Source organism: Sturnus vulgaris, chromosome 8 (genome assembly GCF_052056855.1).
Source record: "Sturnus vulgaris isolate bStuVul1 chromosome 8, bStuVul1.hap1, whole genome shotgun sequence".
Classification (NCBI taxonomy): Eukaryota; Metazoa; Chordata; class Aves; order Passeriformes; family Sturnidae; genus Sturnus; species Sturnus vulgaris.
In genome coordinates, this window is record NC_142250.1 from 1651357 (window position 1) to 1674915 (window position 23559).

At 41.9% G+C, this 23559-nt stretch overlaps 1 protein-coding gene across 2 annotated transcripts; it reads left to right on the forward strand.

Annotated features, from left to right (window-relative positions):
• The first annotated feature begins 4657 nt into the window (after positions 1 to 4657).
• Positions 4658 to 23558, forward strand: STOX1 (storkhead box 1). 2 transcript variants are annotated; one of them, XM_088168684.1, is made up of 4 exons: positions 4658 to 5330; positions 18320 to 18472; positions 19975 to 22225; positions 23217 to 23558. In XM_088168684.1, the coding sequence occupies exons 2-4, from the start codon at positions 18340 to 18342 to the stop codon at positions 23254 to 23256; spliced, it is 2424 nt and encodes an 807-aa protein (XP_088024810.1). In that variant the 5' UTR covers positions 4658 to 5330; positions 18320 to 18339; the 3' UTR covers positions 23257 to 23558. The 2 variants fall into 2 exon arrangements, with proteins under 2 accessions (XP_088024810.1, XP_088024809.1); XM_088168683.1 differs by lacking the exon at positions 4658 to 5330 and adding an exon at positions 15498 to 17435.
• Position 23559: the final 1 nt, after the last annotated feature.

Sequence of the window (23559 nt, forward strand, 5' to 3'; positions counted from 1 at the left end):
TGTAATCAAATTATATTTTTCACCTTTACCTTTGTACAGATTGTTGACAGCATGTTTAATTTTTGACGTTGAGCACCATTATGTAAATGGACTTGAAAGAATTGCATCTGAAATACTTTGTTCCTGAATTTCAGCAGTACATATGAACATACAAGAAAATGAGTCTAGAATTCAAGATAATGACATTTTAGGCACACTGAAACATCTGAAATATTTTGCTTGGGTATTTTTACCTTAAACTGCTGAGCTGAAAGCAGTTGTTAAAACAAGCAGGCCTTCTCATCTCATTCTTTAGCGAGGGGCCCTGTGAGACAGTTGTTAGGTGATACAGATTTTTACAATATTTTAAAAAATCATATTTGTTAGAATGGCTGTAATCTTTCTCTATATTGATTTGATGTAATAGTGTTTCAGATACTATGTACAGTCTGCATTTATGTTGGAAAGGAAATTAAATGGGTAAAGAATAAAGGAAAAAAAAAAAACAAGGAGAAGTTTTACAACCAACACAGAGCTTGACCAGTCTCCTGAAGCACAAATAATCTGAGGAAGAACAGGCACCTCTTGCAGACTGTGACTTGCTGGACCAAACAGCACAAGGTTCTGTACATGACCCACATTAATGCTGTATATCAGCTAAAGCTTCTGAGTATTATTCCCAGAAATTTAACTAATTCTAAGGAAAATGGAATAGAGTATCAGTAATGGAAAATTTTGTCTGTTTTGATTTATGAACAAAGTTTTTGTATTTCATGTCCGTATTTCCCACCTTATGGTGTTTGCACTTCTGAGTTGTTTGTTCTGTCCCAGTTACTGGCAAAAGGCTGCTAAAAGTGAGCCTTGGCATCCCACTTGTTTGGACTTCTTAAATCATCACAGATGCTCTACAGAAAGTAATAAATCTTGGACTGCTTTGTTCTCTAGAGAAAGCCCTGCTACAGCAGGCCCCTAAATGGAATCTGATCTCTGTTTATAGATTTATTTCCCTTCCCTTTGTTATTTCATCTAATGAGGGCAAATTGATGAGTTTAACCCTTACAAAATTATATTCAGCCCCGTGGATATCTGTGAATGAGGCTGGGAAGAAAGATCCAAGTTCTATGTGCAGACAAACTGACCTAGACTAGCACAGGCTCTCCTGAGCCCCTTTGCATTTGCTAGGGCAGTGGAAAGACACGAGTGTGTCGTTTTATTGCTACACAGAAACAGTGGCAATGGTGAGGCTTTGCCACTTTGTGTAGTGCTGAGGATTGCATGCAGGAAATGGGGCTGCTGCCAGCACTGCTGCATGTTGTGCCACGTTGAAGACACTCAGGGTTTTCCTGACTCACCCAGTGCTTGATGCCCGGGCACTGCTGCAGGACTCCTGGATTGCAGAGTGACTTCCCAGTTGTTTGTTTTGTCCTGTGTCTTCTGCCTCAGTCTGGAATGCCCTGAGTGTACAATGGAGAAGTTGGAATTCTCTCTCTGGTGTCTGGGGGTTTCTCAGATCCAGCTTTTGCAGTTGAGTTCTTTCAGTATCTAGCATTATAAAGCCTAATCCTTTAACATAATTTCTTTTTCAATGTTTAACTGCTTTGAGAGAGAGGAATGGCTTCCAGTCCATCTTTCTGCTGAGTAATGTGTTGTGTGAATATGTTTGGACTTATGTAACAGTTAATTTTGTCAGGAATGTGCACAAAATGTGTTTTTTCTCTTGCTTTTCTGTACTGTTTGTGTACCCAGGTCAGGTTCTTACCTCGAATGCATTTGTTCAGTGCAGTTTCTATTTTAAAATATAAAAGATAAAATAATTCATTTTGAGTGACTGAGTCTTACAGCCAGCAATAGATTGCAAAATGTGTAGGTAGCATAGTCACTGCACTTACACTGGTACCTTCCAGAAAGCAGAAGTGGGTCAAGCAGAGATTCTGGGACTTGCATATTGCCATGGAGCATGACAATAAAGCTGCCATAAACAATGGATGCTTTTAGTCAGCTATTGAAGCTGCCAGTGGTTTCCCACCAGGCTTTTATGTTTCTGCATATTGGGTTTCATTGTTTCATTGATGTATTGCACAAAAGTTGTTATAGTAAAAAGCTCGAATAACAAAATGCATTGCTTTCCAGTAAAACCAATTTCCCTTATTTATTCACCCTCCATATAATCCACAGCATCACAATACAGAGTATAAACTAAAGCTTTGGAACACACCAAACCTCAGCTGACATTGTGTGTTTGGTAGTGTTGTAATTGTGTTTTGGAATGTTGCTTTTGAGTTTCCAGGTGTCTAATACCTGAAGTTGTCTTGAAAATGTGATGCTGCTTTTGATTTCTTGTATCCTGCTGGTTTTAAGTTGTCTCTATCAAGTGGATTCTAACTGGTTTGAGGATTTGGATCCCACAGTAGGTGTAAGAATCAGTACCTTTGCAGGTCTGATTTAATAATGTTGCATTGTTGTATATAGTCAAATATTAGTTCAGCTCTCTCTTCTCTTTTAAAGGACAGCAGAATAATGCTGCTGGGTAGATTTGTTTGTTGCATGCTGCAGTTTGATATTTATTTGTAGAAATTTCCTGAGCTGGATTCCAGCCAAGGTGACAGAGTCCCAATGCTAGGTATTCTGATAGGAAATTGATTCCCAGGTTATTTTTCCATCAGCCTGCTGAGGGACACAAGTGAAGGATGCTGTTGACTGAGTTGCTGTTCACATTTCATCACAAACAGCTGGGTAGAGGGAGAGTGGGGAGGAGGAAAAACCATAAGGAATCCCAGTCTGAAATCTCCCCACTCCGCTTTTCAGCAGGTAATTTTTCAAGTACTAATTTGCTTTATTATTTCGTTGCAACTTTTTTGGTGGTATACAGGATTTGTTCTGAGTGTCAGTCGGGTTTTTTTCCCTGTATTGCTTAAATCTTTTGGGTTTTCCCTACACAGGGGCGTCCAGTTACATTCCTGATTAATTGTGGAAAGGGCAGAGACAGCTGGAGAATTGTAGCCTTCATTTTTGGTCCCTTTTTAGCAGGGCTGGATGGTAGCCAGCAGATCAGCATCTAAAAAAGCAGAAATTGCTGCCACATGTGTTGTAGAAATGAGCAGCTGGAGACTGAAGTACCTTGCAATGCTGGTCTCAAAACCACACTTGTCTCACAGAGCACCCTGCTTTGCTGGAAAACAGTCCATTGCATGTGTGCAGAGGACAAGTTAAAGGAGAGTAGGCAATTTTCCCTCTAAGTAACAGGTACATGCTGGGAAAATGCATTGTTACACTTCCAGCTTGGACACTCTAATAAGAAACACCAGAATTCTGGAAGTTCTCTTAAGCATCTGGAAAAACTCCTCTATGTTTCACAGGGGGTGGTCTGCATCTCCTATAAAAGACTTTTCTTTCCAGCTTGTCTCCTCATGCCTAGTTTTATCTAAGTACTATTGAGGTGAGTTAAATACTTAATTAAATAAATAACATTAAATGTAACTAATAGAACATTCATGTTACAAGTTGTAAAATCTTGGGGAAGAGTTTCCAAAAGCAACTTCAGGGTATTCCTAAATAGAGAAAACGTTGCCTTTGTCAAGTATCCCCTCTGGTATAAGAAAGCCATATATAATGTGGCTGACCAGCTGAAAATACACATTAGCTGCTTACCAATATTGAACCTGTTTTTTCTGTTTTACTATTCTTCCTGAAATCAAGCAAAGAAATACTCTTTTGTTTCTTTGAAGGAGGGGTGATGTTTTCATTATAACAAGGAGAGGAAAATAAGTGACTGTTAGTACTGGGACACGTATGGATGGCAGCACATCTATAAATTCTCAGACCATCCATGGGATCCAGTAATATGCTTGTAAGGAGTGTGCAGTCAGCATTTTCAGTCCTGTGATTTGGGCAGGTAGTGATGGACAAAAGGGGACTTGGGAGGACCATACAGTGTACAATACTGGTGATCATGGACAAAAGCACAATTTGTATAGTGTGACTTTTGGGTAGCAGTGGCTCAGAATATGTAGGATTCATAAAAGGAGGCTATGCAGATGTTCTGAGCAGTGAATTTAATTTTGTGATCTACTTCACCCTTTAAAGAAAAGGAAGATTAATCCACTCTAGGTCTTATTTTCAATGAAGAAAAATAAAAAAGATTATTCTAATGCAACATGGAATTTAAGAACCTATAAGAATTTCCTAAACAGTGCACTGAATTGGACACCAGATCCCTCTGTGAGCACCGGGTTCTAAAGCAAGCTGTGCCTTTACCTTGTCTCTCAAGGGTTTTGCAGGGTGAATGAGAGGATGCAGAGCTCTGCAGAAGAGGAACAACCTGTGCAAGTGACTGTAACCGGCAGACAGGGCAGGGCTGGAGCCTGGGCTGCTGCTTCCTTCGCCGGCTCTGCCAGCCCTCGCTTCGTGAAGTGTAATCTGAGACACGGCAAGAGCCTGATCTCGGGGGAGAAGGGGGAGGGAGTCCTTTGTCTCTGTGAAATCTTAGTGCAAAACAGAGGCAGGTTCCTCAAGCCCAGAGTGGGATTTTCTGGAGGGAGAGTGCCCCGCCCTGGAGCTACGAGCAGCAGGGACAGGGGCGGAGAGCTGGGGCAAGGCTCGGCCACAGTGGCAGAGGCACAGAGGCAGTGCTGGAGCCCTCCGGTGCCACTCAATTTATTTGCTCTCATCTTGACTCTTTTCCTATCTGCGTTGCTGCCTGCGTGTGTGATCCCGAAGGTGACATCCTGTGTTTTGTGGAGCTGCCGGCTGAGTCAAGCAGAGTAGCCTGAGCTGCCGTCAGAGGCCTCATCAGCTGAAGTACCAAACCACTCTCTCAGGGCAGGTTAACTCCTGCCTCTGGCATTTTGTGATTGGCCATGTAAATCCTGGCAGGCAGAAATCCTGTAGCCAGGCTGGCAGAAAAGTGGCGAGCAAGCCGAGCATCACCAGCACAGCTTTCTCCAAAGGCACAGCCTCCCCATCAGTCGGCCACTGGGGCAAACCGGGTTTGCTGATAGCCTGGTTTGCAGCTGAGTCCGTGGTGACCTGGTGAGTCCACTGCAAGGTGGACTGGGCACTCGGTGTTTAGGAAAAATGTGGTAAGAGGCAGGTGTGCCGGTTGGTTCCGGTGGTTTGTTGCAGATAATGTTGTTTCCTGGAAGAAAACATGGATATAACGTGTCTGGAGCCTGAGAGTGAAATGAACTGGAAAGTGCATTCATAACCAGGGGAAGACTGAATTCGTTTCATTCTTCATGGACGTTTTAAGCCAAGCATCATGAGCTGGAAAAAGCGTTGGATGTTATGGATTGAGTCAGCACAAAGATTCCTCTGAGAAAGAGCTACACAGCGTGCTGCTGCTGCTGGACAAGGTAAAGGCGGAGGGCGCAGGCACCGTGGGTGGGGTGACGGCTGCCCGCCGGGGAAGACACTGTGTACCCAGTGCCCATGTGATCGTCTGAAATCAGCAGCTGCTTTTAGTCTTCGATCCTCTGGAAATGTTCACACACACACACACACACACACAGGAGAAAGAAAAAAAAAAAGCACTCTGCCAAGTGATCATTTAAACCTTTCTAAAAACTTATAAAAGTAGGCGTGATGAAATATCTAAGAAGGAATCAGGCTCAAATACATTCAAGTTGCTGCCCTAAATATCTATTTTAACTCCATCATACTGGCGAATATTTATCCATCATTTTAATTTGCTACCTGCAATTAGTACATATGCAATTGACTGTTTTAGGGACCTCTCTAAAGAGACCAGACTGCAATGAAGGGCTTGGTCTGCACAGAAAGTATAGCTGGGATTATCGAGTGTTCTTAATGCAAGTTTGCCACGAGAAGTTCTCTGAAATGTGATTGCAGAATTCACCCACGAGCATCACAATTGTGAGTCAGATTAAATTTCTGCTCCTGGTACTACTGAGTGCTGCCTTCCAGCTCCTCAGTTTTCACTCGGGGCATGGTTTTGGTCAGGAAATCCCTTGGCTGTTTTGCAGTTGCTGCAGGGGGAGCAGACTTAGGTATGCAGGGTCATTAATCCTGGAGCCTCTTTAACTTTTAACTCTTGGTTCCGTGGGATTGTGTCGGTTCTTCGTGCGGAGCATCCTGCTCTTGTCTGACCGACCTTTAGCAGAGGGAGACAATACCACGGGATTCTGCAGTTCTTGCAATTCTCTGTGTGGTTTGGGCACGGTTAACGAGGATTGCTCTCTGTAGAAGGTACTATAGAAGTACCAAGTTCTAATTATCGAGCCTAAAGCAGGTAAGGATACCTGAGCAGCGCAGTCCTCGCTTTGTGGCATCTCAGATATCAACTTTAACGTTTTGATGTGAAGCGCTTTGTGCTTTAACTTTCCCAAGACTAAAGGACAGGAAGCATTAACAATCCAGCCAGGAATGCTGCTAACAAAGAGCAGAAGATGCTGCAGTGGAGACATTCAGCTGTTCATCTCTATAGTAACTGCTAGGTATTTGGTGAGGGGCAAACAAATCTCTTTTCAGTTGGATTTCCCAAGGTTAGTAGGGATTTTCATAGCTGTCAAATTGCAGTGTTTATTTTTACTTTTCCCTGACTGTAGCTCTGCAATCCTCTCTGACTAGGGATGAATGAGATCTTAATTCATATATCTTAATTCAATTACATCTAGAAGTGCATTTTACCTCATTTCAAGTAGGAGTGGATATACTTAGATCACAAAAGCTTTTTGTTGAAGCTTACTAACAATTCAAAACTGCACTTTTTCTCGAAGTAAAAGAAATTGCCAACTTTTGGAAGACCTGAGGAATTCTTAGCTATATGTTTCAAAACGTTTAACAGGAAAATATCTGATGTCTAGCCTGTGTTATCTTTCCAGCTCAGCCTCTTTATTATTTTTTAACACTGTCTTTACAATAATATAATTGTTTTTTCCCCTGTTTCTGGTATTTACCCTTCTTTCCCAATAATTTGTACAGAATAGCCACTCCCCGTTGCAGCCCATTTTCTGACTAGGAAATTTCTCTCTTCAGAGAGAAATCAGTCATTTCTTGGGCACTCTGATAACTTTGCAGAACTGGTAACATCTGGTAACTCCAGCTGGAGTTCATCTTCCCTAATCACAAATTAACCCACTGACCTCTTAACTCAATCCAGGAGAGGGGTTATAAGGAGCAGGAAGGGTTTATTGGTTTCCACCTAAATAGCAGTAACATGTATAGGTATGTTGGGAATGGTTATTTCTTATTATAGTTAAGTTTTAGATCACTGATGAAAAATTCTATGTTATTTTTGGTCTCCTGGGGATGATTTAGAGAACTTGACTCTATTGTTTTTTTACTTCTTTGCTTCCCAGTAAGCTCTTTTCTGATGCAGAGGATGGCTAGTTGAATACAAATGTAAGTTACCTCAGTAAATTAATTCTATTATTTCCCCTATTGTCCTGCCTCTTGCTGCAGTAACAGCCAAAGGGGTTTCTTACAAGTTAGAATTCTCCCCCTTGTCTTTGTGAATTTCACTTTTTCAAACAACTAATGTCCAAGTGATATTTTCATTATTTTACTTGAATTTCTGGAAGCTTAACTGAAAAAAATATTTTAGTGTCTTTATTTAGGTATTCTATGCCTTCTCTTCCAAAAGTCATCATAATGGCTGTTTTATGCTCTATATTATTTTTCTTCTATTTCTTATATATATTTTGCTCTAGAAAAGCAAGTAGTAAGTTATATAACTAAAGTGCAAAGGACAGTGTTTCCTTGGGTTTGTTTTTTTTTTAAAGAAATGACAATATTTAAAAATGAAGCTATTTGTATCAGATTTGCTGTCTGTATTTTATATGGAGAGATTTGACTGCATTTTTATCTGCTCTCATGTAACTGTTTGCAAAAATGAGAAATTCAATCCACTTGGGTTTTTCATGTTTCCTGGCTAAAGGCTGGGATACTGGGAACCAAGCAATGTGGTTCTTAGGAAACATTTCCTGCACATGTAGCAATAGCAGCATCTACAAATTCCAGCAGCATTTGGTGAAATTTCACAAATACCTGGATGTACCAGTGTCAGAGTTAGCCTGCAGTATATTTATACTTGGTTGTGGTACACGGAATGACTTTTCAGACCCATGGGAATAGTGAGCCAATGCTTTTGAGGTTTTTCCTTTTAAATCCACAACCACTGTGTTTGCTGGGCAATAGATGAGAAGCAAGGGGCATTCGGCACCGCAGCGCTGATTTCACAAAGTCACGTTTCAGTGAAGAATTATCCAGACCCTGTTGCATGCTGGGTTTGAAGCCCTCGGCACTCAGAACTCCTCCTCGCTGTTTATCTCAAGGAGCTTTTCTGGCTAATGTTTATCATCAGAAGACACTGAGGTCTCACAAATCGTTTTTGCTCTTTATCCCAGCAGTTCAAATGGGGTTTGTTCTAGAGAAACACACTGGAGCGCTGGACACCCTGACTTTACAGAACAGGCTACACCTTGACTGATACCGGTCACCAGAACTTTAGTCAAATAAAGGGAAAATTCAGTCCCAAAATCTTTTAACTAACACAAACTGCCCTGCTGTATTTTTTCCCAGAAAAAATCCAAAGTGCTTCTGTCATCCCTTCAGATGGGGATCTCATGGGGTGCGTGTTATACACAGGACTGGGTAGGAGCTTTTATATTCTCCTTACGAGATGGAGGGGAATTAAAATTTCCCTCAGAGGGTGAAGCAGGGGCTAATTTAAAAAACTTTAGATCTGATAAGTGAGCAGACTCTGTGGAAATGCCGACATCTCTCTAAGGACCATCTCCCGTGCTTAGCTGAGTTGTTCAGTCAATTGTTCACCGAACGAGGGGCAAAGTGCTCCCTGCCAGCTTTCCTGCACAGCCCGGGGGGATGCATGCAGGGCCGCTGCTGAGATTAGATACAACTGCAAATACTCGATTTGAGCGCACTGACCTCCTGAGCCTTTGGAGAGAGAAACCGGGGTGACAGTCCAGGAGAATGCAGCTCAGTAGCTGCTTGCTTGTTGTCCTTGGTCGTCACCAGCTCGTTTCTGTCGTGACAGCAGCATTTTCCCTGTGCCTGAACGGCCCGACTCCTTCTTTGTGATTTCTGTAGAGTAGAAGAGAAAATATCCAAATGAAACATTTTTGCTTAGCCTTTAGAGGCTGAATTTGCTGTCGGCTCATCATCTCTGTCTCAGAGTTACAAATTATTCACAAGGAAAGCTAAGAAAGCAATGTCCTTTGCAGTTAGGCTGAAGCTGGGATGGGCACGCAGACTTTGCTGTGGACAGGTAATGTTCTGGTCACCTTTTCCAATGAGGGCTCTGCTGCAGGCTGCAAATTTGTATCCCTTGGGAAATATCCTATTGAAGAGTGACATTGAAAGGACAGTACACTTGTCTGTGAAGTGTCAAGTTTTATACGTTTTTGCTGGAGGTATTGAATGAACTGGAATGAGATCACACAAGGAATTGTTTTGTGCTCTTGTTTGTGCATTTGCAGAGTAATCTGATAGGTCTAGCTCCTCACTTTTCCTTGTGTGGCTCTCCCACAGAACATAAGGAGAAGAAAAGGGACTAAAAAATGGGCAGATAGTCCCTGAAGCTGTTTTGATACTAAAACAGAATCCCCATGACAAGAGAGGAATGGATTTAAATCTCCTGAAAACATTCAGCAACAGCGTAAGGAGCAAAACTTGCATTGTACTTGTGGGCTGTAATAACCTTTCAAAGAGCTGGCACAGCTTTGGGGAGCTGCATCAGCTCCCTGGGGATGACTCCCGGGTTTAAGTTATTTAGTGAGCTCACAGGCACTGGCTGCCCGGCTCTGGAGCTGCTCATGCTCGGTTTCTCTGGATGTTTGCATCATGTTTCAGGAACAGTTTGGAAGTGCCACAGTGGCACTGGTACACCTAGGCTCCAGCTGGGTATTTGAGCAGTTCCTGCTTTTTTACCAATTCTCAACGTTTCTTAAAATGAGAGACAGATTTGTGTCCCCAAGCTACCTGGCAAGCTTTTAGGATGGATTTGCTTTCACTTGAGTAATTTAAATTTGTTCACAGCAATGAATGTCAGTATCAGCATGGTTCTGCTGCATGTTTATTGAAGCCACCGATGAAACCATGGCCTGGTCATGGCTCTGGAGTGGATATTGTTTGTCAGGCACTGCAGTTACACGCAGGAACACACAACCTTAATGAGGATGGCAGCTCAGCAAGAGGCTGGGGATGTGCCTCATGGGATTCCTTTCTTTTGGAGTCCCTTTCTTCCAATGTCTTTCATCCTGCCCCACAAACAGGGATGTAGGTTTGCAAGTCAAAGGAGAATAATTTTGTAGTTCGATGGTGGTGGCTTCTGTGAAATGTAAGTCACAGCATGTGGTCATGCTTTGCATTAAACTGGTTAGGATTATTTAGAATTTTGTCTTTTTATTTTTATCAGGCCTGAAAGGAGTGGATGACCTAAAGTGGTGCTTTATTTTGCACTGCTGTGGATAGGCTGCCAAACATGAAAGAACAGTTTGAATTTCTAACTGTTTTATTGTCAAACACCACTTTTAAAGTAATTTTCAGTAAGATACTTGATTCAGAACTTACTAACTTGCATATTCTGTTGTACTTGGGTTTTACCTGTTATCACAGTTGTTCCAGTGGCGACTCTGCTGATGTATTTTAAGGAGGAAAAAGGGAAGAAAATATTTGTGCTCTTTGAAGGACCTTTTTATCTACCTTGTTATTATATGCTTTTGATCTAATTCTGTGTAATAATTATGCAAAACTTATATTATTTCATAATTTTATTATGTAACTTTAGCTGCTATTTAGCCCTTACCACTGACTTGAGATAATATCCCTGCACGTTTAATGCATTTCCATATAAATCCTTACTAAGGTGTTAATCCTGTATTACAAAAGCCCTTTCTCAGTAAAATATGTATTGCACTAACCCTAAATGCTATACTCAAACTACTGATTGAACTCACAGCAGCAAATTACAAGGGCCTGTGATGTTCTTCACAATCCTGATGCATTTACCAGATCTGCTCAGATTGAATTACTTTAAAGGTGTAATCTGTAAAAGCATTTGTGCATGCAGTTTTTTTTCACACTACCCCAGCAGTAGTTTCTAATTATATTGTTTAGCAAGTACCAATGAACAGAAGTGTATAGTGTTTTTATAATAAGCTCCATTCAACTTAATGTACTCTGATTTTTTATTTTTTTTTTAATACTCTCTAAGAAGATTATTTTGAGAGAACTTGGTATGTATTGTGTATTTCTCTGTACTAAAGACTTCCAGCGGCAAAAACTATTTCTTCTGTCTTTTGGGTGAGAAAAAATGTCCAGAAAATAGACTGAGCTGTGCTATATCCTCAGTCTTCTGAATTCTTGCACCTTGAATCATGAAAGGCAGATCTTAACTGCCTGAATGCTCTTTTAGAATGAGGGTCATTTGAACAGGCCTAATTTTTTCTGTCTCAGTCAGAAAAGACAATAGTTTGTGTTAATATCGTGAAGTTAACGAAATAAATTGCATTAATTTGTGGTCTTTGATAGAATCAGAGTCTCCATTTCAAGGCTACTTTTAGCTTTTTCTATGCTGCCATCTTGCTTTAGCACACATCCACTCTACTGCTCTGGAGAGCACCAGCCCTGCACATCTGGAGTTCAGTCATGAACACAGGAGCCATTTATTTGAGAGTTGAAGAGAAAACCAAGAGTTCTCTCATATGGTTGCTGTTTGGCATGGCCTCATTATCAGGGTGAGGAAAGTGAAACCTTGTTTCTTTAACTTGGTGTTACCCCAGCAAACTCCCCAGCTGGTGGGGTCAAAAGTGCCCTTGCATTGGGTTACAGAAAGCAGGGTGGCTGTGGGAGGTACAGGTACCAGCTCCAGCTGAACCAGATGCCTGCTGTACTTTATCATCCTCCCAGCTCCTGCTCAAAGCAGGGTCACCTCTGGGGTCACACCAGGTTGATCTGGATTTTACTCAGTCACAGCCTGGGAACTGCACAAGTTCTCTGGGCACACTGCTCCACAGCTGTGCTGTCCTTAAAGGTGAAAAGGTTTTCTGTACAGCAAATCTGAGCCTCTGCTGTTGCAGCAGGTGCCTGTTGTGTTTCATTGTCCCACCGCACTCTGCTGTGCAGAGCTTGGCTCCATCTCTTCAGGGGCTGCTGCCAGGTCCCTCTAAAGATGTTTCTTCTCCAGGTTCAACAAGAGCCATTCCCTTGGCTGTGCCTCCCAGGGCAGGTGTTCCAGAACTGCCCATCTTGGTGTCCCTCTGCTGTCTCTCTGAATTTGCCCCCATTCCTTAGACTGTATAATTTATTTTTCCTCCTGAAATTGTTCTACATTTTCAACATCCCACAGACACATGCACATCTGTGTAATTTCCTTTGCAGGTTTCACATTGGTGTGTGAGGTTCAACAACCCAGTATCTTCATAAAGGTTCTGCTAAACAGGCTTTTGAAAAAACATTTAATGAGTCTTCTTTAATACAATGGAGTTGCTGTGTTGCACTGTTGGTCTCCTGTGAGATCCTTTTGGCTGAAATTTGGATGAACTGAAACATGGAAAGGGTGTTTTATAGCACTAAAGCCATGGGGACAGGTTTGGGAACTGCAGACTCAAGTCCTAGAGTTCAGACTAGTGCTGTTTAATGTGTAGTGTCCAAACAACTCCTCTGAGACCTCTTGTGGTGGTAAAGACGCTGCTTTTCATTTCTAAACTGGTTTGTTTTGTTTTGGTTTTCCCTGTGGACCATAAATCCCAACCTAATGAAAGGGTAATTTTCTAGCAATGGGGACTCCTTCAAGTTTGATATCCATTTAGGGAGAGAAAACTGGGTTGTGCACATCCATCAACACCCCGGGCTTCCCAGGCAGGTGTGAAGTTGCCTCTACACTATAAAATTTTTATTCTCAGCTGAATGCAAAACCTCTCTGCAATGGGATTTGTCCTAAAACAAGATCTGAGGCCTGCTGGGTTCCACTGTGCTGTGATGGTGGCTCCTGTCCCCGGTCCAAGGGAAGCACTGCACAAGCTCTCTGTCGCCTGGAGTGAGCTGTCATGATCTGTGATTTCCTGGAAAACCTCTGCAGGGATCTGTGCTCTCTTGAACAGCTCTGTGAGTGCTGCTCCTCTGAAAGTCTAGAATGTGACTTCCCTGGCCTGGGATGTATGTGAGCTGAAGCCAGGGAATTTCCCTTCATTCTGGGGAGGGGAAACAAGGCCATAGGCACACCCTACTTCCAAGAATTACATTGTGTACTTTCATGTCTGCCTTTTATGTGGCAGAACACTTGCAGGCAGAGGATGCAGCAGGGATACTGCCTTTACCTTTGGCTGCTCAGGCTCAGGAATGCACAGCTTCATCCCAATGCTTTTAGAGTCAATCTTTTACTCTAGAGGTAAGTACCTAGCCAACCCCCATTTACTGCTTGCTGCTTAGAACAAAGGTTTGGACATTCAAGAGCTATTTGAATTTCTGAGATTTATTGCAGAAGAGAGGGCACAGCTGGAAGCAAGGAAAAGGCAGAGCAGTTTTAGTGAGGAAATGCCAGGGTTGAGAAGGGGATTTTTTGGATGAGGCCAAGTGAAAAAGCTGTGCTTGTGTTAAATTCCTGCAGCAGTGGATGGCAGCACCTCAGGACAGTTAAAGGAGTCAGAGACAGGGGCTCGTTTATTCCTGTTCTGTTGTTTGGCTCCGTGGTGGCTGTTTTGCAACTCGCTTGGGCCTGTTTAATTTTGTGTTATTTTTTTATCTCCTTGCAATGAACGTTTTGAATCCATCTGTCTTTTACCACCAAGCCTGACACTAAATGCTGAAAAGATTCAAGATGACCCTCCTTGCTATCAGCTGTGCTCTGTGTGTTCAATGCATACATGAATTGACTTAAAAGCCATCAGTATGCTGCATCATATGAAAAATAATTATCTGCAGTGCTCATAGTTGAATTTGTCTGCCAGTTGTGCAGTGAATGTCCCAAAGGTGGATGTGCTGGTGCAGTTTGCTTGCTGGCTGTTGTGCCAGCTGTGGGTGAAGTGCAGATACCTGGAGACCTTGGGCTGTGTTCTCTTGAACAGCACATTTGGAGCTGCATTCTTGCCAACGTGTTCAGGCAGTACCTCTGGAGCTTGAAACCTGCTCCTGAGATGCTCTTGGAGCATCCCAGTGGACAGGTCAGTGGCCTTGCTAAGAGCTCAAGGGGTTCATCTCTGTGAAGGTCAGAGATGCACATTTCAATGGCAAAACTTTACCCTCTGTGCTCAGTTTAAGGAAAACTGTACCACACTGAATGTGTTGGTGTCTGCTGTGTGCTTTGTCCAGGGACTTGGGCACAGGCTGGGAGAGAGCTTTTCCTATTCTTCCTGGATCTTGCTTTGTTTTCATCATATCTGCCTGTGGGTTTTTTTAATTGCTGGTGAAAGTAATTATGGCTGTGGGTTGCCAGTAGCACTACTATTAGAGTAAGGATTTCATGATGGCTCTTGGGTAGGAACCTCACTTAGAGGTCGGATTTCCCAAAGTTCTTAACATTGCATTTGGGAATAGGCCTTTATGCACTGTTGGGAAGGCAGAAAAAGTGGTTGGTTGTTGTTGGTTTTGTTTACTTCTTATCGAGTTGCATGGCATCATCCTTTGAAAATTTTAAGGAATAAAAAGTTAATATGAACTTAGTAAAGATTAGATAGTCATAGAAAGTCGTGGACTGTAAAAACCAGAAATTGTGAATAAATGGAGGGCACTCTGCCTAAGTGTCCGGGTTTGGGAGTGTCTGTCCTGGCAGCAATCAGCAGGTACAGAAATCTGACATTTTCATGGGTGTTTTTTAACTTCTTTGATGTCAACTGAAGTGTTGGTGACCTTAAACTGACACTTAATTGTTTCTTCGAGAGTTGCACAAAATAAACAACAGATATTGTTTGCTGTTCCTGAGAGCTTTTGTTTGTTTCAGTAATAGACTGGACACATTACAAGATTTGACATTTTCATTTAATTGAACTATTTACCCTTAGCTCCAGTAAAAGGAAGTTTCTGAAAACAGGACCTAGTACAGCACTAATACAGAGTACTTGTGTCAACATAGAGTTTCTCTGTTATATACTTAAAATTGGGAAATGTTAATCTTAACTGTCTTTATAATTTACATAGAATTTTTATTCTTTAATAAGAACATATATTGTAAAATCATTAATGTTCAAAAAGGGTTTCTAGAGTTCTCAAATTTCTATGATGTTCTTATTAACTATATTCCTTAAAATTCTTTATAGATGTGATTTTTTGCTATAGAAAAGCCTTGCAGCTGGCAGCAGTTCTGCTCTTGCTTATGATCTTCCTGGTACAATTCTGTAAAAAGTGAATTGCATCAAACAAGCCAAGGCTGTCATGCAGAGAGGCACAGGATCTGTGGCATCTTTTGTATAATCCATCCCATGACAGATTCTCCCAACTACAAAACAGAAACATCAATCTTCTATTTCCACATGCTGTGTCTTCTCTGCCCAACAGATGCTTTGATTTTTTTATTATTTTTTTTTTCCTGGAATGGATTTACTCCCAGCCCTTTGTTGTTCTGTAAACAGTTTACCTGAACTTTCAAGAAGTAAATTGAGTGCTGTTGTAATAAATGCCTCTCTGTTCACTTCAGCAGAATTAGCCTGGGTTTCACCCAGATAAACTTGTCTTGTATGTAATTTTTCTAAAGAGCCTAAAGATGCAGAAACTCTGCAACTGTTAAACAAGTCAGATAAAAAGATAATGCTCACATTACAGAGGTGGAACAAAAATGACTTTGTGCTGGTCAAGAATACCCAGAGGCTTTTCTGTGTGCTGACTTTTGTTACCCAATGCTCATATTACAGATGTCCCCCCACACTGCCATCAATAAATGCTCCAAAAAGGGAATTCTTGGGTTTTGGGTGTCCAGGCAATGAGCAGAGTTTGAGCAGACCTGTAAAGCAAACAGGAGGGTAAGAATGCCTGAGCCCCGGGAAGCTGCCCAGATTGGCTTTAGCAAAACCTGCAGTGTGTGGAAGGGAAGGAGGCTCCATTGAAACCAGCAAGGGAAAAGCTGAGCTCCTTGACTGCTGGCAGGTGCCCTGCACAAAGGTGCAAGCAAGGCCCTCCCAGGACTATGAAGGCAGCAGGAAGGTGACTGTCCCCAGATTGATGCAGAGTAGGCAAGTGGGCAGGGCACTCTGCAGGGGTTTTTGAGCTGTAAAAGGACAGATGCTAGGGAGCTCTAATGAGCATGGTGGTGTGGTGATTGTGCATCAGGCCTGTGAGACACAGCTTGCACAAACTGCTAAGTCTTCTCCATGTGCAAACCTAAGGGATGCAGCTTTTAAGTATTTCCAACAAACTTGGGAGACTACTTGAAGTGCAACTACATTTATTTAGCTATGCAAAGTAAATCTATCAAGTTTTTAATAGGAACTTGATAGACACTTGTAGGGTGCTGCCTGGGCCTTCACCCACATTGCTTATCAGTGTTGCCAATGATCTAATTCTTGCTCTCACAATTTCAGATTTTATTTCCAAGTCAGGAGAGAATGATATTTATGTGGTTAGCATGTATGCACTATTAACTCTGCAATATTTTAGATTTGTGTTCAAACAAATTATTTTAGATTTTAAAAAACTCCTTCAGTATCAAGCTAGCTTTTGCTTAATGCTTTAAATATTATTCTGAAACAGCCTTCCCTGAATGGAGATACTAGATTTGATGCTGCAGAACAGATACAGACAACAGCAGCAAGATAATAACTATCAAGATAATGAACAAATTTTAATTACACTTGGTATTTTACTCCTTAGTAGCCTGATGCTCTGCAGGAACAAATGGTGAAATCGGCAGCAGAGATTTCAGACAGCAAACTATTCACAAGAGTCATTACTGAATGCTGATGGCCTTTCCCACAGAAAAAGAAAGCTTGCAATGGTTTCTGCACCTGCAAGGAGTTTCCTAGCAACACCACTGAGGAAACTGTGTGCCAGGATTTTCTTTTCAGAGTTCTTTTTGTTGAATATAGAAGCAGTTGTAAAACAAAGGTCAAGAGCAACTCAAGCCTCTTCAAAGCAATGTTGTGTATTACATTTACCCAGAGAAGTGTTTGTGTTGTAGTTCTCTGCCTAGAGGATAAATATTGGGTTACAGTGTCATCCAATAGACAACCGTGGTTTAGTTAAACGTGAACGTAGCTTAATCTAAAATGTCACTTTTTTCTCAAAATTCCTGTTAGTGTTTAACACTGGGTTATGCCTTGTGAAGGAAGCAGGAGTCCCTGGTGCCTTCTGCCTGCCCTGGCAGCTGGGCACAGCCAGGGGCTTTCTGTGCAGCACGGACAGGGGAGCACACAGCATCACCTGCTCGTGGGAATGGACCATTCCTCGAACTGAAAAAAAGAGGAAAGCGGTTTTTGTTTGTTTTTTTGTTTTGTTTTGTCTGAGAAGGTGTATGAGAGAACTCATTGTCTCACGGTGTGCACAGACCTCAGGTGAGTCCCTGCTTCAACAGCTTCAGGGAAAAAAACTTATTTCAGCTGCATCATTCACAGGTATTGTATCAGAAATATTTACTGGGCTTGTCCTCACTGCCTCTGCCACCTTGGGAAGGGGAGAGGTCACAGTTTATCTGTGTTTTATGGATGGGGGACTTGAGGTGAAGGACTAAAACTCTTTTCAGCCCTCTGTGCTGGGGTTGCAGAGTTACTGGGGAAGATGAGCCTCACTCTTGCCCTCTCCAAACTTCTGCTTTTGTCATGCAGAATAAGAACAATGTTTTTTGTCTCTCACCAGGTCAGACAGTGAGGCAGCCTAAAAATGCATGCAGTTGTAATAAGAGTTTTTGCTCTCTACCCAGTATACTAAATAATCTAGTTCTAGAACTGAGTCTAAAAGTGGCATTTTACCATTTCTATTCAATTTTACGTGCTAGACAAGGGACAAAGCCTATTAATTGTATTTTTTTCCTTGTGTTCTGACTTAGTGAAGACATTTTGTACTTAGATCGTTGGATGTTGACCTTTTCCTATTAGCTCCTTGGAGAAATACAGGTTCTGCATGGTTTAACAAGTAAGCAATCTTCTAAAAAAATCATCAGTCATCAGAAACAATTCTCTCTCCCTGTTTATTAATCTAAATTATGGCTTTGGCTAGAATTTTATACCAAACGAACTAACATGCTTAAGGCACCTTCTGTTTCCTTCATTACAAAGGCTCTTGACAAGTGCTAGCACCACTTCCCTCCTGTCAGAAATATTTGCTGAGTAATTTGCCAAAGAAAATTAGCTGAGGCTAAGGGAAGTTTTTGGTGGAAATCTTTCACAGCTAATAGAAAAAATGAAGCATTATTCCATTCAAATATTTTTTTCCCTTTTAGGTGATGTGACCCCTGCTGTCATGAATGCTCTCTCGCAGTCATACTCTGTTCCTTTGGCAGAAGGAATATGCCAGACCATATCAGACATGAATGCAGATCATGTGATGGTCACTCAGGAAACTTTAACAGAGCAGTTAGTGAAGAACTATCCAGGTAACTTGTTTGTTCCTCCCTCCTTAAAAAAGTGTCTGCATCATCCAGCATGAGTTTCTGATATTGGACAAGGGATCAGGGAATGTTTACAAGCAAAGCTGGCAAGGTACAAGGAGTACAAGTTAACAGGCAACTGATAGAATATTTGAATGTGCATACTTGTCATCAATCTGTGAGTGTCACTACATTGACTTGGATGCAATCCTCTCCACAGATTTTAATGAATCTTGGAGAATAAGAGGGAACTGACTGTAGGAGCATGTTGAGAGTTTGCCCTTTGTAGAGGGTGGGAAAGCACAGAAATGGTATTTAGGTGCTAGACATGGAACAGCATAAAAGAGACTCCAAGTCCTCCTTTAGGAGACAGGAACACAGCTGACTTTGACTGCAAAGGGACTGGGTAGGAGTCTACATCTGGTGTTTGCTATCAAAAAATATAACCAGCCTCACATTCAGGTGTGTTGGTCATATTCCAGCCTCTGCCTTCCTGAAAGCAAATGATTTACACTAAGTAATCATCAGTTCTTTACTTCTAGCCCTATTGGTTGGAGCATGGTGCAAATAATGCCAAGGTTGCATGTTTGATCCCCATATGGGCTGTTCACTTAAGAGTTGGGCTTGTTGATCCTTGTGGTCCCTTCCAACTCAGAATATTCTATGATTCTGATGGGGTGGCAGCCACTTCCCTTAAATGTTTTCTGTTCATCTGAAAAATATCCCATTTCCCTTCAATCTGCAATATCAAAGTCTTATTGTGTTTGAGACCTTGTAGAGACACATCCTAGCCCTCTCAGGAGGCTGCTTGCTTTGATAATGAGCTGCTTTTTTGACTCCTTTTCATATTATAGCTCTGCAAATGCTATAGGCTGATCTGGTAGGCATTTAACCAGTGGGAAAAATATTAATGCAACCCCACAAACTGCCACAGAACCATGCCAGGAACGTGTTGCAGTCAATAAGGGCACTGAGAGAACCACAAGGTAGAATTTGTAGGTCAGCCAGAAGTAGCATTCTCAAAGTTTGTAGGGTCTTGAAGGTATTTCTTGCTTTGCTTTCACCTTAGTGGAAGTTTTTAATTTTGTGGGCAGAAGGTAAGCTGTAACTCGACTAAGGACTCTGAGACTGTGACACCTGATGGGAAACAGTAGCTGAGACCAGTCTCAGTGAGGTAATAAATTACAGAACTACACCAGAAACTTCAGAGAGTGATGAAAGCCCCTGTAAAAAAACATGCCAGGAGGGAAATGCTTTGGCCAAGTCTTTGTTTGGTCTGTACGTGGCAGAAAGTCTCTCTCATGAATATCATATCCTGACAGACACAAAGACAACATCCTTGCTGCCTCACAGTGACAACCAGAGACACAGCTGGCCTTCACCTAAATGCTTTGGGTATTTAATTGTCAGTTGATTTCAGGGCTGTTGTATGAGAGAGATCTTTTGGCCAGCACCCATTTTATTTGAAAACTTATTTCTGATTTGAAGTATCTGTCTCTTTGTTGTAGGCATTGCAGTGCCCTCCCACAACATATTATATAATATCCTTGGCACTCTAATTAAGGAAAGAAAAATCTATCATACAGGAGAAGGATATTTCATTGTGACTCCCAGCACATACTTTATCACAAATGGTGCCATGGAAGGCAGCAGAAGGATTGTGTTGGAGAACAGTTGCTGCTGTTCATCACCTTCCATCACCTACCTGGTAAACATCACGCCTTGTGCAGACCTAGTGAAAGAAAACATTCCTACAATATCCCATTACAGGTCCTGCCATTGTTTCCCTGACCAAAATATGCTCTGTGGGCAAAGACATGGGCAGGTAATGAGCCATGAATCTAATGGAGAGGGAAGGAGAGGCTGCAGTGAATTGAAGCCCTCAATCCGAGCTCAAGGCATCTCCACATCTGCTGAGAACCGCTCCTGGGACACCATCAAATCCCTGACATCTGTGAAAGCAAAACTGAAAAGCAAAATGTTTGGCCTTGGCCTTTTCTGGAGAAGTGGTTCTAAAAAAGAAAAACACAAAAAGGAGTACTGCACTTTTTCAGCCCAGTTTCCTCCCCAGGAGTGGCCAGTCAGAGATGAAGATGACTTAGACAATATTCCACGTGATATCGAACATGAAATCATCAAGCGTATTAACCCTACTCTTACAGTTGATAATTTGATTAAACACACGATATTAATGCAGAAGTTTGAGGAGCAGAAAAAATGTACCAGTAAAGAGAAAAAACACATCAGTAATGGTACCTCGGCTGAAGTGCCAATAGTCAGGCAAAACCATCTTTCAAAAGATTGTGTGCAAAAGGCACCAAGTAAAACAGCAAAACGCACCAGGAAAACCAAATCAAAGAAAGAAAAGCAGATTAGCAGGAGCAGCAGGAAATCCCAAAATGTCAAACCAGAAGAGAACATTCCACTGCCCAGCAAAAACCAAGAGGCAGCTGATGCAGCAGTGGAATGCCATGGGATCTATAAGAAGCAGATTAAGAATCCTTTCCAGGGTCTGCCATGGAGACCTCGCAGCTTTCATGCAAGAGGGTACCAAGGTGCTGTTAACAGCCAGCTGAAGGGCCGGGCTCCAAAGCAGGGAAGGGCTTCCCAAAGGCCACAGTCCTTGGCCTCCTCAGGACCCTTTGGCTGTGGAACTGAACAGCTGGATGTGGAAAGTGAGGCTGACAAAGCTAAGCAAAACAACCTACTCCATGCTAATAGGTCTGGCCTTCAGTTAAAGAAAGGCGGTTTAAGGGAAAATGGGAGTTATGCACAAGGCAGTAATCTGCAAAGAGATAACAGAAGTAAATACTTTCTGGAGAGTAATATTTCTGAAGAAAATGTCTATAAAAGAACAGTAAAAAAACAGTCCCTTTGCTCCTACACTGAAGATAAAGGTGAGTGCAAAGAAGATGCAAAATTTCCATTCTCCCTGAAAGATGAGCGTTGCAGATGCAAAGGTGATGCTGTGTGTGAGCTGATAGATGGAACAGCCAGGGAATTTCAAAATATCCATCTTTCAAATGACACAGCCAGTGTTAATCTGGCCCAAAAGAATGGTGTGAAATACAGACCAAAGACTGATAAAAAGAGTGAACTTATATTTAACTATGACTGTGCCAGCCAAACTGGATCAATGGAACTGGAAAGTGAAGGATTCACTGATCTTCTGTATCGAAAGGGACGTGATGGTGACACCTGTAACTTGTCACATCTGGATGAGAATTCTGAACACCTGTCCCCTGGCCTTTCCTTTTCAGACACACGAGACTGCAGCAGAGCTGTGTCCCTAAAAGCCTGTGAGGTCAGTACTTGCCCTGCCCAGCACGACGCGACTTTAAATAAACACGACTCCGGAGAGCACGGATATAAGGGAAGTGCCAGCCTCGGTGGCTCAAAGGAGCATCCAAAAGCAGACTGCACAGAAGAAAGCTGGTTGTGCAGCCAGGTTCTTCTGCAAGGTCACAGGAAGGATGAGGAAAGCGGCCTCACTGAATGTGGGAAGGGCTCAGCTGTGGCAGATCCCCGCCGCGCTGCCGAGGCTGACTCCGATGCCGGCGCTTGGCAGAATTCCGCCCGCGAGGTGGGAGAAGGAACAGCACGCTGCGCTTTGGGCTCAGGGATCAAAGGAGTCAGAAACACTCTAGGAAAAAAAGAGTGGCTCTTAAAGAATACGTGTCCTGTGACCCCAGAACAGAAACACTCAGAAGGGACAGAAAACCACAGCATTACAGGAGACAGTGGAATTGACTCCCCAAGGTAAGAAAACACGTGACACTAAGGTAGATGCTTTATCTTCAAATTGGCCATCAGATTTAGGAAGAAATGTTGCAGTAAATCACAAACCCACTCCTCAACAACAAAATTATTATTTTTTTTAACTTTAGCGTTATGATCTGTATAGTTCTGCTAAGTCTTTTGACATGAACATTCTCCCTAAATTGCTGCTGCTTGTATTTTACACTTGTTTTAATGAGGCAAGAAAATAGCATGAGCTCTGTCCTGCAAGTAGAGATGACCAAGGACAGAAATGTTAAGGAACATGGTGTTTGATAAGCTCCTGCTAGCAGGCAGGTTCAGCTCACACAGATCTCCCCATATGACATTAGATATTGTCACAGATTCTCCAGCTGTACATGAAGAATAGAGACCCAGCAGAAATTTAAAGTAGAAAATACCACTTGACTTGCCCACAACAGATAGAATGTGTACATCACCTGAGATTTCACAGTAATTACATCTGAAAATCCCTTCATGGAAAATAAATTTGTATGAAGCTATTTTTTACACAGTTCTACATGGAGACCTCCATAACTTAACTAGATTGGCAAGAAACTATGTTAAAAATAACTTTTTTTTTTATACCAACACACATTCTTAATATCTTAAATGAGTGGTATTTAACTGTAATTGAACCATTGGAGTTCTCATTAGATTTCTACTGTCACCTTGAGAAGTCAGTATATGAAGCAACAAACCACAAACTACAGTTTTGTGATAATTGATAACAGTTTCTTAGGGAATCCTGCTGATTGTTAATCTTTCCCTAGAGCAGCTCTTGGCTGTGAACTCTTCCAAACACATATCCTGTGTATTATCTGGACATGAAGACTTGAAATCTTTAGCAAAATGCATTTCAAAGGGTCACTTTGACTGTTTGCACTGATGCCACCTGTGGCACTAAAAGCTAAGCCAACTCAGTTCATTTTTGGAATGTGAAGTCTGACTTGTAATAATTATATTATTTTAGGTGGACTGAAAAGAAGATGAAGCTTCCTGCCAAATTCTAAAAGCATAAATAACAATGGAAAAAGGAGAATAAGTGAAAGGACAATTGCAACAAAATTCCTTACTTCATCTAACTCTGGTCATGAATATTTGATTATTTTTTAGAGATTGGTGAACCTTCCCTTTGTAACAAGGTAACCATACTGTAAATGCAGCTGGTCAAATCAGTGAGGCAGTCCCTAAATCAAAGCTGTTAGTTAAAACTTTTGACAGTAGTGTTTGGAGAGGCCACGTGTATTTTGTTTGCCCTCATGTTTAATTATTTTTTTGTGTGTTCCTATGATAATAAAAGTGAGAACTGGCAT